Here is a 21,191-nt window from a genome sequence, read left to right as displayed (position 1 = left end):
TGTCCAAATGTTTATGGACCCCCCTGCTAATTAATGCCTTCAGCTACTTTAGGTTGCACCAATTGCTGACACAGGTGTGCAACTGCAAGTGCCAAAAAATGCAAGAGAAAGAATAGGACCTTCTGGAGTAAATAAACATGGATCTATTGGCACCATGCCTAATGCCAGGTGTGGGCTAGAGGGGTATGAGCCCCCCAGCATTGAGCTGTGGAGCAGTGGAACTGTGTTCTCTGAAATGATGTATGTACTTTTAGGATGTGTTGGGGAGTAAGGGATGAGGTAGGGTGGTGATCATCCAACACCCTGACCTCACTAAGGCTCTTGTCACAAAATGCAATCAGTTCCTCACAGCAATGCTCCTCAAAAATCTAGTAGAACATCTTCTTTCCTGGACAGTAGAGACATTTACTCCAACAAAAGCAGGTTATACATTTATATATTTGTTTACAGAAGAAACAGTGAATGAGCATGTGTCTCGATGTTTTTCTCTATATAATGTGTGTCTAGCATTGGTTCTAGGTCTATGTCACTTTAGGAAACACTCTGATCTGTTGCAAACATCCCTCTACAGTGAGATTTTGTGGTGTAAAGACTGGAAAACCACCTTCTGATGATGTATTTTGAACGTGGGAGGAACTTTTGAAAAAGAGCCAGTATTTTATGCCTGCTTGGTTTTTGCAGTTGTAAACGTCAGTGATCTGAGTGCTTGTTTTACAACAAAACAACACTGAAATATCTTTTTCTTCTTTTATTAATAAAAAATAGAACTTTCCCATTACAAAAAAGCCCATATACTTGAACCAGTCATAAGTATATGGTCAACTATACAAACAGGTTACAAATAGGGCACAGAACAGTTAGTATTTTACAATTATTTACAATACATATACACAGCTCTGTACACTCTTGTAAATAAAGGTGCCAGATAGACACTCTTCAAAGGCAGGGGTCCTAGAATGGAAAACTGAATATACCTGTGCATGGTTGAATTATGGAAGTGAAATACATTCAAACACTGGTGTTTGTTCATTAAGAAGAAAATTGGGCCAGTGTAACAGTCTTGACTTGACTTGTCTCCAAATTTACCAACACTCAGCCCACCAGCTAAACCCTTGAGACTAACACACCGGCTTTACATCCGAAACAAGCGCAGATGCCTTTTTTCAGTCTAAAAGAGAACACTAGGCCGACTGAATACAATATCATAAGCTAGCAAGCAGTGCTAAGCAATGCTAACCTTGGCTAAGCTAGGCTAGGCTATGCCTTGCAACTGTGGGCTTTCTTGGTGATGTAAACCAGCCAATAAAAGCAAAAGAGTTCATCACACAGTATGTTTCATAAAGATAACAGGGTTGTAAATAGGCTTGTAAAACCACATCTGAGTGTTTTCCGCTCCCTGTGTTGCACCTTTAAAGACCTTAAAGAGTGTGAGATACTTTATAAAGTTTAATTTTTTTTACTTCTATAAACCTCCACATAAACTTAATACATCTGTACGCCCAAGACAAGATCACATTTCGAAACGGTTACTTTTAAGAGGGCAAATTTGACTCAATTGGCAATTTTTTTTTACTCTTGACTTGCTGGTTTGCAGTCCATCTTTTCCACAAGGATGCCTCCGTTTTCTGGAACAGATTGAACAAACTAACGTCTTTATTCCCAAGTTGCACACTCTTTGCACTTTCCCTGTGCAAGCTGATACAGCTGAGAGTAGAGCTGCGACTGGAGAAAGCGAGGATAAGAGTTGCTTTCCATCAGGCTGTACACTTTACTCTGCGCCGCAGTGAAGCTTGACTGTGTTGAGGAGTGGAGGCTTTGGAAGATGGCATCTTTGGTGTGGAAGTCCAGATTTATCTACATAAGCAAACATTTGGAAAGAGTTTAGCACATTCGCTGAGCACAGCACCAGCAGTTCTCACTGAGACTCGCTTATAATCATATCACTCTCTATTCAAGCCAAGAGCTTCAGAACGTCACAACTTTACCTCTTTAGGAGACTCGCTCCTGATGAATTCCTCATAAATGCCTCTCGCTCTGGCTTTGCGCTTTGCTGGTGACTTGATGTTTCGGAATTCTTCACAAGCCAACCAAAACTCAATGTTCTCCTCACAGAACTCAGACTTCATGAACAGCCGGAAAATGATCATTCCATCTGGAGTCGGGACAAAATGACAGAAGAGGAACCGTAACTCAACTTTTGAAGCAAACAGGCCTTTGACAGAGGAGAATGGAGGAAGCACAGTGCAGCATGAAGTGAAGGCTTTAGGGACTCCTAGTGACAGCTGATATCTGAATGTTCTCTGCTTTATTTTGACTGAGCAATAAAAATGAGTTAACACTCACCTCTACTACTCATCAGATTCTCCATAGACTCTGCCCACTGGTTCACATCATCAGGGCTTGGTCTGTGTGAAGAGCAGAACATTTTACTCATCAAATAACTAAGACGAATATTTCCATTCAACATGTAATTACATATGATGTGTAATGTATCACACCTCGTATCTCCAAAATGGCAATTTTAGACAAGGCAAAAGCCATAACTTTCAGTGGATGTCAATGTAAAAAGATTATCCTATGTCATTGTGGAGTTTTTCTATTGATCAATTCAATATGATGTTTTGTCAAAATGTGAAGAACAACTGGCAGATCAAAAAGTGAAAACAGCAGCAATGGAGATACAAAGTGGAATAAATTAATGGATCCCTATAGAAAACACACACACATATATTCATATCCATATCCTTTTTTCATAATTCATTTTTTCATAATTCATTTTTTTTTCACCTTGACTTCCATTGAAAGTTAAGGGTTTTTTTCTTATCCTGTAAATTTGACATTTTTTCCAAGATAGGTTCTGTACTCCTTATTCCATGTAGCATCTTGTCCATGTTAAATGCGGTTAAATCCTCACCTGTATGGCTTTCTGTGTTTTCTGGCTGGTTTTGTAAGCGGAGAGGTCTTCAAAAATATTCCTAATCTTGATCTCCAGTTTTTTCTGCTGCTGCATATAGAAATCAAATCACAGAAGAGAACAACATAAGATACAGCACTGCATTTTACAATCTTCAAATCTAAGCAACATCCCCTAATGTCAACTTCAGATTTGTAGCTTGGTTTACAAAACAAACTCACGTGATTTCTTTGGGCTCGTTGGCCAGTTCGGAATTCCTCAAACAAGCTGAGCATGCCATGTCCTTCTCACACAGAGTATCTCTCATCCTTCCTAATGTAAGCAGTGCTGCTGATAGGATAAATCTCCTCTGTGTTTTGGTGTGAGACTTTTATACTCAGTCGGAGAAGCTAGACTTGGGGCGGTTCCAGGTCGGCAGCAGCCAGGGCTTGATTGGCTGGGAAGTGAGGCCTAAAAATAGACTCTCAAGGAAGGTACCTTGGGGCCTGTTCCTTATTTAACCCAGCAATGCAATCAATGCATTGAGACCTTGAAGGTACAGTGGGTAGGGTTGTTCTGTGTATCTGGGAGCTGTGTGAAATGGGTCAGATTTGCAGGAGAAAAACTGGTCAGCGTTGATCACTTTTATCACCTTTTTCAGCTTTTGACACCATTAATCAGCCCTTTGTATTGGTATGTGGTGGAAATGCCATGATGAATGGACCATTAGATGGTCCAGAAATACTTGGACTGAAATCTGAAATCCTATTACATTAATGTACAGTACATGGAAATGTAAGATTAATAATTATTGAACATGTCATTTGGAGATGTGAAGAAGGTAAATTATATGACATTTGAAAAATGTAAAAGTCAAACATTTAGGCCCTTAAACATTTGCTAAAATCCCCACATTCCCACCAACATTCACTCTTCACAAAGGTGCTTGATAAGCTAAAAGAAAAGAGATATAGGTAGAGATATGTAATAGACGCTTACTCATCTGTCAGGCACCCCGAGGGCTCTGTAACGCAACATCCGTCTCTGTAAACATGATCAAACAAAACTGAATGTTCTCAAATAACCGGTTTTGTTGGTGGACGATGGAAAATGTGTTATTTATAGACCTCATGTTTATGTATAGCTCACTAGCTTACTTCTGCCAGTTATGTGACATGCATGCAGGAAGATAACCTATCATTTCATACGCTGTGCTTTTTCTAGCCCTCATTTATTCAGAAGGTTTCCATTACTCCCATTCAGAAATGCTGTCCGCAGCAGTAAGAGGGCGGTTTTGTATCATCACATGCTGTGATAACACCTGGAACACTAATTGCATATTCATGCGCTGCACTTCATGTTTAAAGTATTATTCATGCTTTAATTAAAGGCCTTTAAAACTCATACAATTCATCAGCACAGGTTTCATTTTAGGTTCTGTTGAATTAAGTCATATCACCCACGTTTATGAAATGAGTTGAAATTTAAAAAATGGAGGCCACAGCACTGCTTTTAGACACTTCATATTTGTTTCAGGCTAAGGACCAACGTCATAGTCACCATGTATATATAATGGGAACTTGCTAATTAAAAAATGAAAAAAGAGTTTATCCTGCTTTTGTTGGAGTAACTGTCTCTACTGTCCAGGAACCAGGAAAGATTCTCTACTAGATAGTTTGAAGCACTGTACTGTGAGGATTTGATTGCATTCAGAGCTTTAGTGAGGCCAGGATGCTGGATGATCAACACCCCACCTCATCCCAAACGTATTGGACGGAGCTCCACCATCATAGGGGGCGTTATGCCCCTCTATCCCATGCCTCACAATATGGCATGGTGCCAATAGCTTCATGTTTATCTCCAGAGAGTCCTATTCTATTGGCAGTACTTATCTACAGGGACTACAAAAGCTGTGTGTGTTTGCACGCATTTGCATGGCTCTGTCAGCAATGTGTGCAACTTGAAGTAGGTGAATGCATTCATTAGAAGGGGTGTCTGCAAACATTTGGACATATAGTGTGGATCAGCCTATAAAATGTTGCAAATACAAACGTCTTGGTATTTACATGTTTATTTAATTAATTAAAGAGGCATTGAATGATTGAAATCCAGTTATTACTTGTAGTTCTGAAAAGGTGCCAATAATTATGTTCAGTCTATTTCATGAGTTCTGCTCAACAAAGTAATAAACATGTGAAAACAAATGCATTTGGAACTGCAACACATGGCTGCTAGAAGTGCAGAGGTGCCTTAGCTGCAGAAGCTTACAAGAAAGCACATCGTAAAGCAGGTATTTCCTCAGTAAATGAATGAATAAAATGTTATAAAATTGACCTCTGATTTGGTTATGGTGACCTAAGCATAAACAAGTGCTCGGCGACACTAAAATAGCTCGTTCTTTCTCACCTAGGCTGATCATAATCGAAAGATCTTAATCTCCAGACTTAATCATCTAAGCTCTTTCGGTTTGTACATGAAATACAGGTTTACACACAAGAGCATTGTGCCTGACACAGGCGGGGCATTGTCACCGCCAGTGGTGAAGATATCCATGTTTCCACTCATCAGGCCGGTGAGCTCATCCTGCTATAGATTTGAATGTGGTAGCTGTCGCAGCAGTACAATCACTTAAGGGTGATGGTTCTGTGGAAAATGCATGAATTTGCATTGATACAAGACCATTACAAAATGTGCAAATTCTATTCTAATGGGACGGAGAAGCCGAAGCTGCCTGAGGGTTGCCGTGTTTAGAAACTAGAGTGACTGTGGCTGCTGATCAAAACAAACAAAGCCAGACAAAACAAATATTTAAACGAAAATTGGTATCGGAAAATAACAAAGACTGCACATTGGATTTGGCACAATGAAGCGTGTTATCAACAATTATTTAAACGTATCCAAGGAATGTTTTTTTGGAATGATAAATAACGGGTACTTTTAGATCACCATTTAGAAACTGTTTAAGAACAGAAAAATAAAACTGAAACTAAAACATTAGTTATGTGCATCATTTTGTCTTTAATATCTGGTTAAAAGGGCATTAGAATATCAAACTGTTGGCATAGTTGATTACTAAAAATTGTAACTGTTGTGTTTTCTTCCAAAGAAAATTCAGCATATCCAAAACAAGCCTGGAAAACTGGCCGATTTGCCTTGACTTCTTATATTTGCAACCCGAAAACTTACAAGAACCCAGCCCTTATCAAAGCTGGTGAAGCAATGAAACACAGCGGCAATGAAAAAATATAATGTTGTTGATACTAGAGAGCAGCTCATGAACTCCAGACTCTGCTAGTTATGGGAATAAGAGTTGCTACTTGAACCAGACCTCTTGGCCATGGCTTTTCCTGTGCTAGTGTGCGCAGAAGGGGAGCGCAAACCCAGTGCACGATGAATTAAAAGCCAGGAGGGCAAACAGAGATCCAAGCTTGGCTAAAAGCTACGCAAGCCAGTGTTAGCTTTTACCATCTCTTTTTTCCATTTCCATCTTCCATTATCTCGAAAACTATCTGCACTACCTCAGCTGACTAACAAACTTGAGCTCTGTAGAAGACAAAATAACAGGGTGGTAAATAGGCTTGTTAAACAATATCTGAGCATCTGAGTTCCTGTCTGTTTTAGTCCAGTCTTCTATGAAAATGAAGATCACACTTTATAGCTTTTGCATAGCAGTACGCTGAAGTTTTTCCACCATATTTAACATGTACACTCTAGTGAACAGGGACGGTGAGCATGCACACACCCAGAGTTGTACAGCCACTACAGTGCCCAGGACGCAATAAGAGATTAGGGGCCTTGCTTAAAGAGACGCCTCAGAACTGTTCCTTCGCGCCCTCCGCCCCCGACTTCCTGCCGGTCCAGGCGATCAAATCAGTAACCTTCCGGTCCTAAGCTCGCTTCTGCAACCATTAGGCCACCCTTCCGCTGCCCCCGTGGGTGTATGTTTCCGCGAGAGTTTACCATGCTTCACCTGCCATTCCAAATTAAGCATTGTGATTGAGATCAGCGGCTGGTGTTCAGTATTTGTGTTAAATGAAATACTTAAGGCAGGAAAAGCACAAAACTGCAGGAATCCAGCCCTCCAGGAAAGCAACATTATGTAGCATGTTTACCTTAAAATAACAGCTAACACCTAAACCATGTCGATGATCCACTGACTTGTAAAAGGGGGAATAGCACCACTATCATTGTTTCTCCAGGCTTCGACCTGCAATACATTTACAATTACATTTACGGCATTTAGCCGACGCTCTTCTCCAGAGCAACTTACAAAAGGGCTTCATTATTTATTCAAGAATAACCTCAGCTAGTTTAAATAGACTAAAATTCAAAGATACCTCTAATCTTAGAAACTACCAAACACAAGTCAATATGGAGACCATAATACTCTACTCTTCACCCAAGTATTCTTGGAAGAGGAGGCTCTTCAGTCTGCGTTTGAAGACAGCGAACGACTCTGCCGTTCGGACACCCAGGGAAAGGTTGTTTCACTACATCAGTGCCAGGACAGAAAAAAGCCTGGACGCTTGTCTTCCTAAGGCACCACCTAACTTTGTGGAAGTGGGCAGGACAATGCTCACAAGAACTGAGTAGCACTGTGTAAACTGTGGGTCATGTTTGTGTAAAATACAGTAATTTTACTCTCAACTTGTCCAGAAATGTGTGTGAAAAACATGTAGTGACAGCTTAACGCGTCAATTACTCTTCCCAGCGGTAGGAGGAGCCTAGGTGCAGGAAATGTTATGCATAATACTTTACTTGAAATTATGCTTATGGGCTAAATCTCAGTTCACAATTATGTTTTTTTTCACCTTCAACCATTTCTCTAAAGAGAATTAAGGTAGGTAAGGAGAAAACCTAAGGCCAGAATTCACTTAATATGTCCCATACAAGTGTTCAAGGTCTGCTAAAAAGCAAACTACACAGGAATATTGGAGTATCAGTGTTGTGTTCCGCTTGGACTTGAAGCACAAAGTGGTTAATAAGTGAATTAGTGAAACACATATTAGAGAGGAGATGAGGCTTACTTTGAGGCAAGGGACTACACTAGTATGTGTTCATAATACTGCTGTAGAGTATAACTGTCCTCTCAAGGTGCTAGGAGCTAGATTTGACAGCTGTATTTGTTAGAAGCAAGCCTAATAAGGCATATAAGCTGGATGGACTTCCAGCAAAGTCAGTGAGCGCACATACTTTTATGTAATACTGACATTGCAGACAGGTGCTGTATAGTTCCTGAATGCTTTAAAGAGTCCGTAGTGGTCAGTTTGAAGTATTATAGACCTGAACTAATTATTAATAGTTTTATTTCTGAAGATATTAAACCATGGCAATTTTCACATAGAGAGAATTGTTCTTGCACTCTTAAAAAGAGCGTTCTTCGTGGCTCTTTATGGAACTATGACAACTTTAAAAGGGGGCCCTTAAGTGCAAACTGTATTATCCCTGGAATAGATGAATAATTTGATGACTTTGACACACGACATGACATACCGTAAACCTCAAACACTGTTGTTCCTCCTCTGGCATAACCAAAACAGAGCTGTAAACAGAGCTGTAAAACAGGCAAATTCCAAAACCCCAAAACTGTTATATAACAGCATTGACTCCATATAGTTACATACACCCCGCCCATTAAAGAAAAAGCCCTAATCCAAACTGGTGAAATAGTAAAAACAACTGTGACCCTGAGAGAACATGGTGTTGCTGATACTGGAGAGCAGTTCATCACCTCCAGACTCCAGTGCCACTGCTAGTTATGGGGATACGGGTTTTGCTACATCAAACAGGTCTCATGATCACAGCTTTTCCTGTGCCAGTGTCCAAATGAAGGGGCTCAAACTCGGCACCTGGCAAAGCAAAAGCTGTGGAGGACAAACTGGGATCTGCGCTAGCCTTTAAAACACACTGCAGTTAAACACACATCAGAAGGTGGGTTTTTACTGGTCAAATGCGAGAAAGTCTAACCCAGGGAGGCGAGTGGGGGCATAGCTAAAAGCTAACCTGAGTACAATCTCCTAAGCTTGCTAACAGCACATCGCGCTGAGAGGACACAATAAGAGGACAGCGACTCTATGCAGTGAAACTTATAGGAATAATTCTAAAATAACAGGGTTGTAAACTCTTTTTACACTGAATTCCATTGAAAGTCAAGAAGTTGGTATTGTTTTGGAGATACAAGGTTTGGTGTGACAATGATGATATCTCTATATTTTTTAAATACACTTAACATAATGAAGTACTTGCTGTACATACATCTACATGCTTGCTGATCATCCAAACTGACCACTGGAAATGTTGCTAACACGCTGTGAGTTCTGACCACTTCCTTCTTGTTGTGTCATCTTCGTCATCATTTTCCAGTTTGGTGTCAACACTTTCCTGTTTGATGCACGTTGGCTTGTAAAGCCTGTCGTTTCAGCAGACACTGCTGCTGACGATGATTTTATAATCAGTTCAGCATTTGCTAAACCGCCACAACGGAAACTGGCGCTTTTCTTTCAGGATATCGGTGTGTGTGTGTGTGTGTGTGTGTGGGTACGTGTGTGTGTGAGCTCACTTTATTCATCAACATGCACAGAGACAGAATATTGAAACCGGCCAGTTAAATTCTGCCTCACAAATATTATGACCAGAACATCCCGCTGGTCATATATTATGCAGCGTGGCCATGAGAGCAACCATATCTGTTATGATGTGCAGACTGTAAATAACTGTCCTGCCCTTAAGTGGCTCTCCCTGAGACCACTGCCAAGTTTCCACAAAAACACAAAATGCTCCGAAAGGCCTTACGCACACTGTAAGTTTCCCAGCAAGTGGAGACAAACTGTGCCCAGGGGTGTAAAGCAACTTACTGTATCTGTAGCTTTCAGAGGAGGTTATTTTTACATGACAGGTCCTTTCACTCGAATACAAAGGATCCAGCACCATGCGACTCTGTCGCTCTTCTAGTTCCTAAAGTGGCTTTTCAAAGGCCTCCCTGACAGCGTTCACGCGCCAACTCTGTCAGATATGACAAGTGAGGGAAAGTTACTCAGACTTTCAGTGTAGAGATTTGGTTTGTGTTGTCAACAGCAGCAGCGAAGCCAGAGCCACTTTATATGCTCGGTCTTACATAATGTCGCTGCCAGGCAAAAATCTAGCATCTCCTAAACGGAGGGAAAAACCTTCTGAACTTTCAGTGGATGTCAGTGTAAACCGATTTGTCCATTTGTCATGACATTTGAATGCAATCTAAAAAAATCTAAAACAGCCAGATGTACATTATATCAAAGTGGAAAACGACACAAAAATGGATATACAAGGTTCTTGCGTGACAGCAGTTATATCCAGTGCACTCATAAAAGTGAAGATTCTACAAAGGGTACTTTGAGTGATGCTATAGAACAGTGGTTCCCAACCCTGGTCCCGTCCTGCATTTTAGTGTGTACCTGCTCCCAACACTCCTCACTCTGCTCACTAACAAGCCCTGAGCTGTAGCTGGTGTGCTAGAGCAGGAAACCACTTCAGTGTGCAGTGTGCCGGGGTTCCTGCATGACCAGGGTTGGGAACCACTGCCACAGATAAACCACTTTTGGTTCTATAAAGAATCACTAAGAGTATGAAGAACCTTATACTGGGTAAGGAACATTTACAGCAAGTGAAGATTCTTTAAACCCTTACAAGGTCCTCCACACTCACACTCATCTTCACAAAAATTACTCTTTAGGAAACCAACAGTGGTTCTTCTGTGGCCTTGCTCAAATAACCATTTGTAGCACCCTTTTTTTGTACGAATGTGCCATTCAAAATTTTAGAAGCAGCATTTTTTGAACAATAAAGATCAATAAAGAAAGTGCAGATCAATAGTCTGTTAATACAGAAGCCACTGTAAATAAAACTAGAGCATTTTATGAAAAAATGCTTCAAAAATTTAACAGGGCTGTTTCTAAATGACTTCTAACACTGTAAAACCTGTGATTTATCATTTAATTGTGCTTTCTAAGGGAACACTTCAGTATAGGGGACAATATAATACCCCAAATATACCCCCTCTGTAAGCCTGTAGGTGGTTGGTAATTCATTGGCTGCTAATTACCGCATTATTAAGCACTAACTAGGGTCAATCAACCTGACTTTACCAATAAGGCCTTATCAAGCCAATGGCCAACAATGAATAATCAGCTGCTAATTACTTTGACTGTCATACTGCGCTGCTAATTACTTTTGGCAAACATTGGCTAGCTTACTGTGCAATTTGTACAAGTCTTGAGCACTACCAGCTCTATATACTACACAAAAAAAATGCTCTAGAAAATATTTACATTACACTGGTTTCTATTTAATAATGTAATAATTAGCAGCCAGTTACTGGCTTGTTAAGGCCTAAGTAGCTAATTATCCCTGTTCCCTAAACACAGGTATCTAAGTGTCTAGTGTGTAACTCTTCATTTTATAAGTTTTATAAGTGTATAAAACATACAAACAACTTTAAATGTAATAAATGATTACAACGTTTTGAACAGTAGTTTAGCGGCTATAGAAATAACCATTCATGCACCAGCGTTCCACCATCGCTCATTCAGTTTAAAAATGCCTCTGACATCGACTGAGATGCAACACTTGTTGAATGTTGCAATATTTTGTAACTCTTGCACAAATGTTTTTTTTCCCTGAACTTTTACTTCAGCACACGTATAAAAAGGAGAGAAGTAGAAAAAAGTAGAAAACTATTTCTACGCTATTTTCTCGCTATTTCTACAAAAAACCCAAAAAGTCATTTATTATTTCTGAACTGTCATATGACAGTGTTTTTCAACCCCTCATTCTTCACTAGTTAGGGTCATTTCTGCTGTTCTAAAAGTACCTACTCTGAGCTAGAACTCTAGATCTTCTCTATCTCTTTTGGGCGGAGGTGGAAACCAGCTGGTCACCTGATTTTGTAAAAGGTTATGGTGTAAATAAGGACATGCGTCTATGTTCCCCTTTTAGCGTCCATGGGGTGACTACAAGAGAGTAAAAATAGTGTAGATCCCGGTCATTCGGTGTAGATGCTGATTACTCCTGACATCTCCCAGGTTGATTCTCTAAGGTTTGGGAGATTAAGAAGTTCCCCAAAAGGATGAAGTTTGTCGCAGTTGCTGCGCAACCACAAAATTATTCGAATTTCAGGAGCTCATGACTAACAGGCACTTTTGCTAAACCGGCGCGCTACATCTCGTGAAGTCTTTTCTTTCTTAATTCCCTGTTTGGGCGGAACTGAAACCAAGTTGTTCCCTTTTCTTGGGTAATTGTCTTACAGAAAATGTGAGTTTCGAGACGTGTCTGTCAGAGTGCACAAGCCGTCTGACAGTCAGCAGATGACTCTGTTCGCGTCAAAGGATTACTCCTAAAATAAATGACCACAACAACTGCTGGATGCGCGGCCTTGTGCACCAACTGACTGACTTTGTGGGGCTGCCGTCCTCGCCAAAGCAGTCGACAAGTCAAACTGACAACTCAGACTTTATTTCTTCATCTTTGATAGATTACATTGTACACAGCAACATTCAACCAGTGGTTGTGGGTAATAAATAGTCTGTAGCTAATCTGTAGCTGTATTTAAATTAAACAGTTGAACAGTCTCAATGATTGAATGAACCAAAAAGATCAACTTCTATTTACTACTATTGTTATTTTGTGACACATTCTCTACTGTCCACACTATTTCAGACTGTTTTCACGCTTAGTCACAAATGTGCATTCCTTTCATTTGGTGCAGTTGTGCGGTGTTACGGTATTAATGCCAGAATGTGGCCAACCGTTCTCATGATATCATTTCTGCTCCTCAAACAGTCATGAGGTTAGCCCACAAAGAGCCTGCAAAGTCTCTTCCTCTCCATCTCTCTCAAAGACGTCCTGTAAGTGCTGTGATCACATGATAGTGTTTCTGGCCACTCTGCTGCCTTTCTAACCACCAGATGGGCTTAAATGTCCCTCATCCTTATCTGCACAGGAAGTATTTCCAAGTGACAGGATGCTGTTGGCGCTTTCTGAGGGCTGACCACAGACCGGCCTCTTTGCTAGGTTTCTTCGACTTGTTTCTATGTTTGTTTTGGACGTCATTTTCGCCATCCAAAAGTGCTTCGGGGCACAGCACCAGCCACACACATTCAAATTCACATTCAGATTTCATCTGCTCCTAGAGGTGGAGTTGTTTTTTTGTTTTTTGTTTTTAGTGGGACAGCTTGGTTTTTGGGGGGTCCTGGGCCCTCTCTAGTAGTGGGTTCTCCACAAAGAACCTTATCCTTCCAGTTTTAGTGTTTGCTAGGAGGTGTCTCGGCTCCCTCATCCACGGGCAGCGTCTGCAGCAAGCGAGTCCAGAAGAGTTCTGTACATCTCAGACCTCAGAAACCTTGGGTAGGAGTCGCGCTCCATGAGTCCGTACACGATCTTCTGGGCCTCATCAAAACACTGGGTGGTTGGGCTCTTCACATTTCTCTTGATTTGCTCCTTTGTGTGGTAGTCAATGTTTATCTGCAATGCAAATGACAAACTGAAGGATATTGCGGATACAAAAGCTACACAGAGACGGACCTGAAGGTGACTTGTTGGGATTCCCAACGGATGCCGGCTTACCTCTTTAGGAGACTCTGCTTTAACGAACTGCTCGTAGATCTTCTTGGCCCTTGATGTCATCCTGAAAGACGACCTAATTTTCTTGTAGTCCTCACATGTCAACCAGAACTCTATGTTTTCGTCGCTGAATTCTGACTTGAGGAACGTGCGAAATGTCGCTAATCCATCTGGAGAGACAAAAGGAGCCTTCAGAACTTTCCGCTCATGTCCAAGAGATGCTTTAACTACTTGACCAGTAGGTAGCATCAAGGACAGTTTGTTAATCAGGAACTGTGTAACAACAGAGAAATGCTTACATTTTGACTCGAGGAGCCGTTCCAAAGATTGGGACCATTGTTGTGTGTCCTCTAAACTTAGCCTGCTGAGAAGAAGAAGGCTTGATTACTTGACCAGGTTAGATGTTACAACGCTTGTGTGAAGACCTAAAGGCCACATAGGAAGGCCATCCTGGGGATTTCTGTCCTGTCTGTAGTCACTACTCTACATCTGTGATTTGCACGTGCCCTCCATACTTTCAAGGCTGTTACTAACTTTGAAGTCACTTCAAGTGTCCCTGCCTCTCGCTGTTTACATTTTTCCTAATGATTCATCTTGATGTCGGAAACCGGCGGCTTGATGCTTACCTCTCCGGAGCAGATGAACGGGAGAACATACACTGTAGTCGGCACATGAAGTTTTTTCCTCTATGGAGAGAAAGTCAGCGGTGGTGGGTAATTCAGTCTTCACACATGTGTACCTATGCTACAGCATGCAGTGATACCATGCACAACCTGAACGTATTCCATTGTAAGGACACAAATCCCAAGATATTGCCGAAGGTTCTGTACGATCGTCAAGTCTGCAACTTACAGGTTCTTGCTTCTCTTGCAGTCATCTCTATCCATGCTGAAATGCTTTATGAGCGGCTCAGAGATTAGGCCGGTCATGTTAGAGGAAGGGGCTTAGGGATCGGAACTCCGTGGCGGCTTTGCAGTCCTGCTTGTGGTCATACTGCACTTGGCGCTCAACAGGTCTCCCCCGGCATCCGCCTTTTCTTTATATGCCCTGCCAGAGTTGCTAAGGGCTGGTGTCGCTCGCGAGAACTCAGCGAACCACAGCAAAGAGGAAGCCCTCTAACCTTCCCTCTTCTCCTCCTCCCACCCCACCCTCCCCACCCTGTCACACTCCAGCCAGTTCGCAGTCTAACAGTTCTCCTTCACTCAAAGTGTGCACTGTTTACATCGTATTTTTAGCCATGTAAATGCATGTGCGCACATTAAAATGGCAGATAAGCAAATATTGGACTTTGCATGCTTTGTTTTGGGTGCCCTGTTCCATTGGGGAGATGGCCGTCACTGGAGGCAGCTTATTTATGGATGTGTCCGAGACAAATTTTAATAAGTTGTTTTGTACCAGTGGCATGGCTTTGTGTTACAGGCTTCCAGAAAAAACATTGCATGGCTGGGTAGACCATATTCAGCTTTCGAATAAACCCAACTGCCCTCTGACATGGCACTTGAACCATGCTACATCATTTCACTGGGCACAGGATAAGCCCGAGTTGGCCAAAAATGGGTACGACCAGCAAAGCATTGCCGGCGCGTCCATGTGTCGGAAAGATCTTATGTACATCGCACCGTGACTCAATTTGTGCAAAATAAAGTCATCTGACCCACAGTCTCAAAACAGCCATTCTGCATGCGCCGCCATTAGATCCACTGTGTAAGCAATTGAGTAATTCTGTGCCTCAGACAAAGTCAAAGTGCACAAGGTATTGCTCATTTCCCTTTTACGCTGTCATGGCAACAGTATTTTGGCAGAGGAAGACAGTGGCAGATTGTGAGTGCGATTGGTTTGCGTGTCGTCCCCAGCGTGGAACTGATTAAAGACGGCCAGTGAGACCGATTAGAAACGTCCGCTGTACACATTTTTGCAAGGACTTTTGTCCAAAATTAGTTCACTTCACAAAACGCAACATCTCTTGTGCAAGTTCATTTCCTACTGCTCTTCATGGCATGAAGCAACTGGAAAGAAACTGTCCAGGCCTGATGAAATAATTGCATTGGTTAAACACAGGCCTCTATTTGAGAGGGGAGCAAGGATATGGCTTCCCCCTGGTCAAAACAAAAAAACATCCCTCATAAAACTGCAGTCATCCCTTTTGGATTTAGTTTTGGATGCCAGTTCAACCACATGGCATGTTTATACAGAGCAGCCTCATTTCAGGCCTATATCTTTTACCCTTATCAGGGGTGGAACCCTTTTTGGTGCTTCATCGATTAGCCATAACTGTAATTGTGTAGCCACCCCCCTTGTGCCACCAAAACAGCTCTGACCAGCAAGGCTAGCACCAGCAGATCCTTTATGTTCTGTATGTTGTGTAAGTTGGGAAGTGAGGCCTCAATGGATCAAATCAATAAGCCCTGGGCATCCATGACCCTCTCCCTTTTAACTGGTTGTCCTACCTTGGACCACGTTTGCTAGGTAGATACCACTGCATACCAGGGAGCAAACCACAAGACCTGCTCTGACCCAGTCGTCTAGTTGGCTCTTGACAAAGTGTCTCAGCTCTTCACGTGTTTTTAGCTTTCAGCAGTCAAGGGTTTTAATGTGTTGGTTGATTTGGTGTATACTGAATCATTTTTAAAAAGATATTTAAGACATTTCCCTGTATAAGGAACCATTTAACCAGGCAAAGGACCATTTAGGCATTCAAATGGTTCTTTGAGTTGTCACTGTTATATACAATCATGGATTATATATGGTTATATAGGACCTTTCCTAAAGAATGCGTGAAGAACCCGCTTTTACGGGTGTAGTAGTGTTACTTTAGTGTGATATTCTACTTTTAGATGATCACTTTCAATTATGAACAGCTCATTTGAAAGCGTTGTGTTTTTTCCAGAAACAGTAGTATTTTTTATAATCAGGCTAAAGAGCAAAATTCTTATAGAGCTTATTCATTGGCCCAAGACTTCCAGTACAACATTAGAGCCTTGGTCAGATTACTTTTCCCCAAGAAGGAGATGTATCAAGGATAATTTGCCATGGATTAGGCTCCTGATGACATCCCACTCTGTGGTGGGTGGAATTTGAGGTCAGTCAAACGAGTTATTCTTAGCGTCTAAGAATTGCCTTTTTAAGCTCTGGACCACAAGAAATAAGCCATTTCCAGAAGAAGGTCAAGTGCTGGTGTGGCTGGTTTGCGTTTTTTTTCTTGACAATGTTGCCAGTTGCTGTCTCGACACCAATTAACCCGGATCAAGCATGTGACCAAAACAAAACCTATACGCCAACGATGGAAAAAGTCAGTTGTCATAAGACTGACTAAATATAGTTTGACTGCTGGTTATGTTCACATGAGTGACGCAGTTTATAATCAGTGTCACCAAACCATTGGTTTTGGGCACGCAACAATTATGTGTGTTGCTGTGATCACTGGTGGACTCAATCATAAACCAACAGCCTAACCTTATTACAAATGTAATTACTGTATGCTGAAACAGGGATTCTTTTTTTCTGCCATTTTTTTATTGCAAATCCTTTCCTGACAATTTGTAAAACATGTCCGCTCATTCACCTCGGTTCAGCACTCGCTGTTGAAACTTTTCATATAGAGCTTCTACACATTGCACACTTTCTGTTCTCCTAAGTAATTCCCCTTAAGCCACGTGCATGAATCCTCTTCCCTGAGACTTCCTGGAGTTGTGATCTAATATGACATTTTGTTGCGTTTCATTTTCACTCGAGAAGAGTTCGTCTTTTGATGGAAGGTCCCTACAGCGCGCCCATGGCTTTCTTTTTGGCGTTCTGGTAGGCCGCAGACTTGAGGAACCTCGGACAGGAGTCTCTCTCCATCAGCTTGAATACGAGTCTCTCAGCCTCTTCGAAACAGGATGGATCTGGATTCTTCATGGATTTCTTGATCTTCTCTCGTGTCTGATAGTCAATATTGACCTACAAAAAAAACACACACACACACACACACACACACACACACACAATCAGTAAAGAGGACTAGAGGTTTTGGTTCTGGTTCCAAGTTCTGGTTCCAAGCAGTCAAATATGTCTTGTTTAAAAACTGCTAGACTTAAGATGAGCATCTTAAAGTAGGCTCAAACTACTCAAACTACCCCAATGAAGAAACACACCATGGCAGCATGTCATCACACACACTGGATCGGATCGGATCATTCTTTCTTCCCTTTGATGGGATACCCGGCATTTTTTTTATAAGTCCAAAACTGATACCCATGCATATTGATATCTGAGGATGGAATAAAATCTTGGTGGTGATTTACTGTGGATCTTTTTTTGATGGCACTACTAAAAACAAAGGCAATGTTCCACAGCAGATAATTTTATCAGATCATTATGTGTTATCTGTGTGGCAGTCTAAACAGCTAGACTGGAATTCATGCAGCTTTTAAGTCAATCCAACTCAATATTTGCTTAGGAGAAGGGAAATGCATGACCGGCAGCAGTGGGTGAGGTTTTCAGTGGCGGGATAGCAAGCAGACCTTATTATTATTAATATTTGAGGTGCTGCTAAAAAAGCTTAAAACGACTTTTAAATGAAGGGATCTCACATTTGCATCACCTTTATGCCGCAAGATCCTGGATCTTTATAATTCTAATACAGGAAATAGCAGAGACTGTATCTAATGAGCACAAGAATAGTTGTTCCATTTTAGCCTCTTCCCATGCACTGATCATTAGTGTGGTGACAAGTACACTTTAGAGCACTGTAGGATAATTAAATTTAGCATACTGGAGTCGACCATGACCCTTATCCAACACTGCGTGACTATTGTGACTGCATCGTCTTTTATGCCAGTATCAGTGCAAAGTTGTTGGTAAGGTTACTTCTTATGACTCTGATGAAAATGATGTTTGTGCAAACAAGACTGCACAGTGGAAAGGTGCACAAGCACTTCTTGACTCAGCTAAACATTCATGTCAGCACTGATTTGCATCTTTTACCAGCATACAAGTAGGTCTCAGACAGTTCCAGAGCTCATTGTGATCTCCATAATTCCTCTAAATCGCCATTTCATAAGAACATTCTGCACTGTAGAAACTGCAAGCTGTCTTTTTAAAGTCTGCCTCTGCCTTGTGGGCATTTATTACTTTTGCTTTCAGATATTTAGATGGTTGCTGAGTTAGCACAAAGTTTGAAGTCAGAGAATCTATAAAGCTGCAGTTCCTCTGGCCTGATTTGCTGATTAAGACCTGAGATCTTGTCAAAATTATGAATATAAACAGAAATATAGTGTTGATGTTTGATTAGCCACAGAGAATGTGTTCAGTACTTCTCAGTTTAAAAATCGAGGGCCAAATCATGGGCCAAATCTAGCCATATCTTGGGAAGTCCTGGATTTGAGGACATCCAACAAAAATTGTTAATGAGAGCTTCTGTCTCTAACTGTACATACACTACCATAACATTCCCACCACCTGCCTAATATTGAGTGGACCGCCCCCACAACAGACCTGACCATTCGAGGCATGGACTTCACTCTGGCACCAAGATGTTAGAAGCAGATTGGTATTGTCCTGCAAGTTGTGAGGTCGGGCCTCCACGGATTGCATTAATGAGTCTTAGTTGCCTTAGGGCCTGTCATCGGTTCACCAGTAATGCCTTCTTGGACCAATTTTGGGGGGTACTACCCACTGCATTCCAGGAACACTCCACAAGACCTGCCTGATGTTTTGGAGATGTTCAATTGTCTTGCTTTTAACACATCACTGACTCTTCGTATGCTGCCTAACGTGTCTATCCCACTCTCTGACAGATGCCACTATAGATGAAGATAATCAGTGTTTTTCACTTCACCTGTCAGGGTTGATAATGTTATGACTGATTGGTGTAAAGCTCAGGTACATTCCTCTACTGACCTCATTCTGAGCCGTGGGATCGAGGAACTCATGGTAAATCTGCGCTGCTTTTTTGGAACGCATGCTGGGAGATGTTGACGTCTTGTATTCTTTGCATGCTAGCCAAAATTCTATGTTCTCCTCACTGAATTCTGATTGGAGGAAAGCACGAAAGGCAGCAAGGTAGCCTGTTGGAAGAGAAAGGCTGCAACTGTAGACCATCCAAATGCTGAATGTACAAAACTCTACAAAGCTACATACAGAGTTTTAGCTTTTCCTTACATTTATCCTCCAACAGCTTCTCCAGCTTCGGCCTAAATATGTCATTCTCCTGAGGGCTGGGAACGAAAGAAGAAGTCACAGCCTTAAATAAGAGCAATCGTTGCAGCCATTTTACAGGATTGTCCAATTTTGCTGTTATGTAGTGCTGCAAAGAAATCTGTTTTTGAAAAAAACATCAGCTATAAACTCACCGGGAAGGAACGTCAGATGTGGAAGTAATTTTCTGGACTAAAACACATCTGATATCGTTTTTCTGCTTCTTTCTGCTCAGAAGAACGTCCAGTCTATATTAAAAAAAGAACACAGAATGGACAATAATATTTCTGGCTTTGATGTCCTTTGTATTTCCATGTGAGGTAAAAAAAAAAGGTACTCCACGGTACTCTTTTTTAATTTGGTCTCTTTCACCATCTTGCATCTTTATGCCTCAAGGCCAGCAGAAAAAAGCCTTTTACGTTTTCAGTTGCTTCTTGTTCCGAATGAGCTCCCTAAACTCGTAGATCCTTATCTTTGAGAAGAGTAGCTTTGGCATATCAGGAAGCCTCTCATTCAGCAGGTTCTCCGTCCCCGAGCCAGATGTTCTGTAATGCTTCTGAGTTCTCCAGACATGGTTTATAGCTGCTGAGGTGGAGCACAGTGTGCTGAAACTCGGGCATGTTTCTGCAGGCAGCTGGATGCCTATAGCACTACAACAGCAAAACCGGATTTGTTTTGATCGCAGTGATTCATGTTCGTTTCACAGCTTTCTAAAACTACAGAGCAGAGCTGCTCAAAGTTGGCCTGTATGAACCTTGGGTTTGGCAAGTAGAAAGTCCTCACTCTAGTCCCATCCCCTTTACCTAATGAGAGAACAGAATTATTTTATTTTATTTTCCTTGGCATTGCTGAATATAAGAGTCTGATACATGGAAGAGACAAACCAAGAACTTCAAACCCTGTAATCTCCTGGAAAACGGGACAATTCCAATACCTCCAAAACCGCTTTGTGACAGTCTTGACTCAGTGGGATTCTGTTTGCACTTAAAAATGAACCCCTTAACGCAGAAAGGCTTATTACACACTAAGGTGTAGTAACTACAGGGACTTCTGTACAAACACTTTCGGCCTGCCGACGGGCTCCAGGAGACCAGGTGAACAGTTTAGAGGAACAGTGGGGATTCTAATATGCAGTGGAACAGAATTCATAGGTTCTCTCATTCCCATAACTGCTCTATCAGAAAATGTGGCTGACTATTTAATCCGCAGACTAATAAACTCTGTAGTACTGCTCTCATCTACCCGTAAACAAGTGCGAGTGAGGGAGAAAAGAAAAGCTGCATTCACGGTTTTACGACAGATGGACGCACTAGCCTGACAGAATTCGGTCACAGAAAACACATCCATTTACACTTGTATTAAATGCAGACGAGATCCGTCTCTGACCACCTCTGAACGTGGTTTGAGTGATCCGATTATATTTCAATCACAACATGTCTTGGGGGTCATTACACCTGGCTTTCAATGTGGACAAGTGAACGAGAGCACCAAAGACACATGTTAAGCCAGGTGGTGTTTACAACCCAAC

At 41.6% G+C, this 21,191-nt stretch overlaps 3 protein-coding genes across 4 annotated transcripts; all 3 read right to left on the bottom strand.

Moving 5' to 3' along the window:
- Nucleotides 1-776: 776 nt before the first annotated feature.
- LOC140538001 (regulator of G-protein signaling 2-like) lies at nucleotides 777-3,239 on the bottom strand. The gene is made up of 5 exons (XM_072660387.1): nucleotides 3,136-3,239; nucleotides 2,915-3,004; nucleotides 2,344-2,405; nucleotides 1,986-2,152; nucleotides 777-1,854 (listed from the first exon to the last, which is right to left on the bottom strand). The coding sequence occupies exons 1-5, from the start codon at nucleotides 3,219-3,221 to the stop codon at nucleotides 1,654-1,656; spliced, it is 606 nt and encodes a 201-aa protein (XP_072516488.1). The 5' UTR covers nucleotides 3,222-3,239; the 3' UTR covers nucleotides 777-1,653.
- Nucleotides 3,240-12,357: 9,118 nt separating this feature from the next.
- Nucleotides 12,358-14,532, bottom strand: rgs13b (regulator of G protein signaling 13b). 2 transcript variants are annotated; one of them, XM_072659964.1, is made up of 5 exons: nucleotides 14,339-14,532; nucleotides 14,113-14,172; nucleotides 13,786-13,847; nucleotides 13,490-13,656; nucleotides 12,358-13,387 (listed from the first exon to the last, which is right to left on the bottom strand). In XM_072659964.1, exons 1-5 carry the CDS (start codon nucleotides 14,413-14,415, stop codon nucleotides 13,199-13,201), a joined length of 555 nt encoding a protein of 184 aa, XP_072516065.1. In that variant the 5' UTR covers nucleotides 14,416-14,532; the 3' UTR covers nucleotides 12,358-13,198. The 2 variants fall into 2 exon arrangements, with proteins under 2 accessions (XP_072516065.1, XP_072516064.1); XM_072659963.1 differs by having other exon boundaries at nucleotides 13,786-13,850; nucleotides 14,339-14,531.
- A 2,713-nt stretch (nucleotides 14,533-17,245) lies between these two features.
- On the bottom strand, nucleotides 17,246-20,159 carry LOC140538168 (regulator of G-protein signaling 21). The gene is made up of 5 exons (XM_072660610.1): nucleotides 20,083-20,159; nucleotides 19,819-19,911; nucleotides 19,628-19,683; nucleotides 19,367-19,533; nucleotides 17,246-17,425 (listed from the first exon to the last, which is right to left on the bottom strand). Exons 1-5 carry the CDS (start codon nucleotides 20,157-20,159, stop codon nucleotides 17,246-17,248), a joined length of 573 nt encoding a protein of 190 aa, XP_072516711.1.
- Between the last annotated feature and the right edge of the window lie 1,032 nt (nucleotides 20,160-21,191).

The sequence above is a fragment of the Salminus brasiliensis genome, chromosome 17 (genome assembly GCF_030463535.1).
Source record: "Salminus brasiliensis chromosome 17, fSalBra1.hap2, whole genome shotgun sequence".
In the NCBI taxonomy this organism is placed as follows: domain Eukaryota; kingdom Metazoa; phylum Chordata; class Actinopteri; order Characiformes; family Bryconidae; genus Salminus; species Salminus brasiliensis.
This window is presented reverse-complemented; position numbering and strand designations above follow the sequence as displayed.

Excerpts from the sequence above, each read along its gene's own strand:
- LOC140538001 (XM_072660387.1), bottom strand. The coding sequence starts at position 3,221 with ATGAGAGATACTCTGTGTGAGAAGGACATGGCATGCTCAGCTTGTTTG. Across the intron at positions 2,406-2,914 it reads AAACACAGAAAGCCATACAG|ACCAAGCCCTGATGATGTGA; the intron begins GTGAGGATTTAA and ends CTCTTCACACAG. Across the intron at positions 2,153-2,343 it reads GAATCTGATGAGTAGTAGAG|ATGGAATGATCATTTTCCGG; the intron begins GTGAGTGTTAAC and ends TCCCGACTCCAG.
- rgs13b (XM_072659963.1), bottom strand. The coding sequence starts at position 14,415 with ATGACCGGCCTAATCTCTGAGCCGCTCATAAAGCATTTCAGCATGGAT. Across the intron at positions 13,851-14,112 it reads CGTTCATCTGCTCCGGAGAG|CAGGCTAAGTTTAGAGGACA; the intron begins GTAAGCATCAAG and ends TCTTCTTCTCAG. Across the intron at positions 13,657-13,785 it reads ACGGCTCCTCGAGTCAAAAT|ATGGATTAGCGACATTTCGC; the intron begins GTAAGCATTTCT and ends TTGTCTCTCCAG.
- LOC140538168 (XM_072660610.1), bottom strand. The coding sequence starts at position 20,159 with ATGCCAAAGCTACTCTTCTCAAAGATAAGGATCTACGAGTTTAGGGAG. Across the intron at positions 19,912-20,082 it reads AACAAGAAGCAACTGAAAAC|ACTGGACGTTCTTCTGAGCA; the intron begins GTAAAAGGCTTT and ends TTTTTAATATAG. Across the intron at positions 19,684-19,818 it reads ACATCTGACGTTCCTTCCCG|CCCTCAGGAGAATGACATAT; the intron begins GTGAGTTTATAG and ends TTTCGTTCCCAG.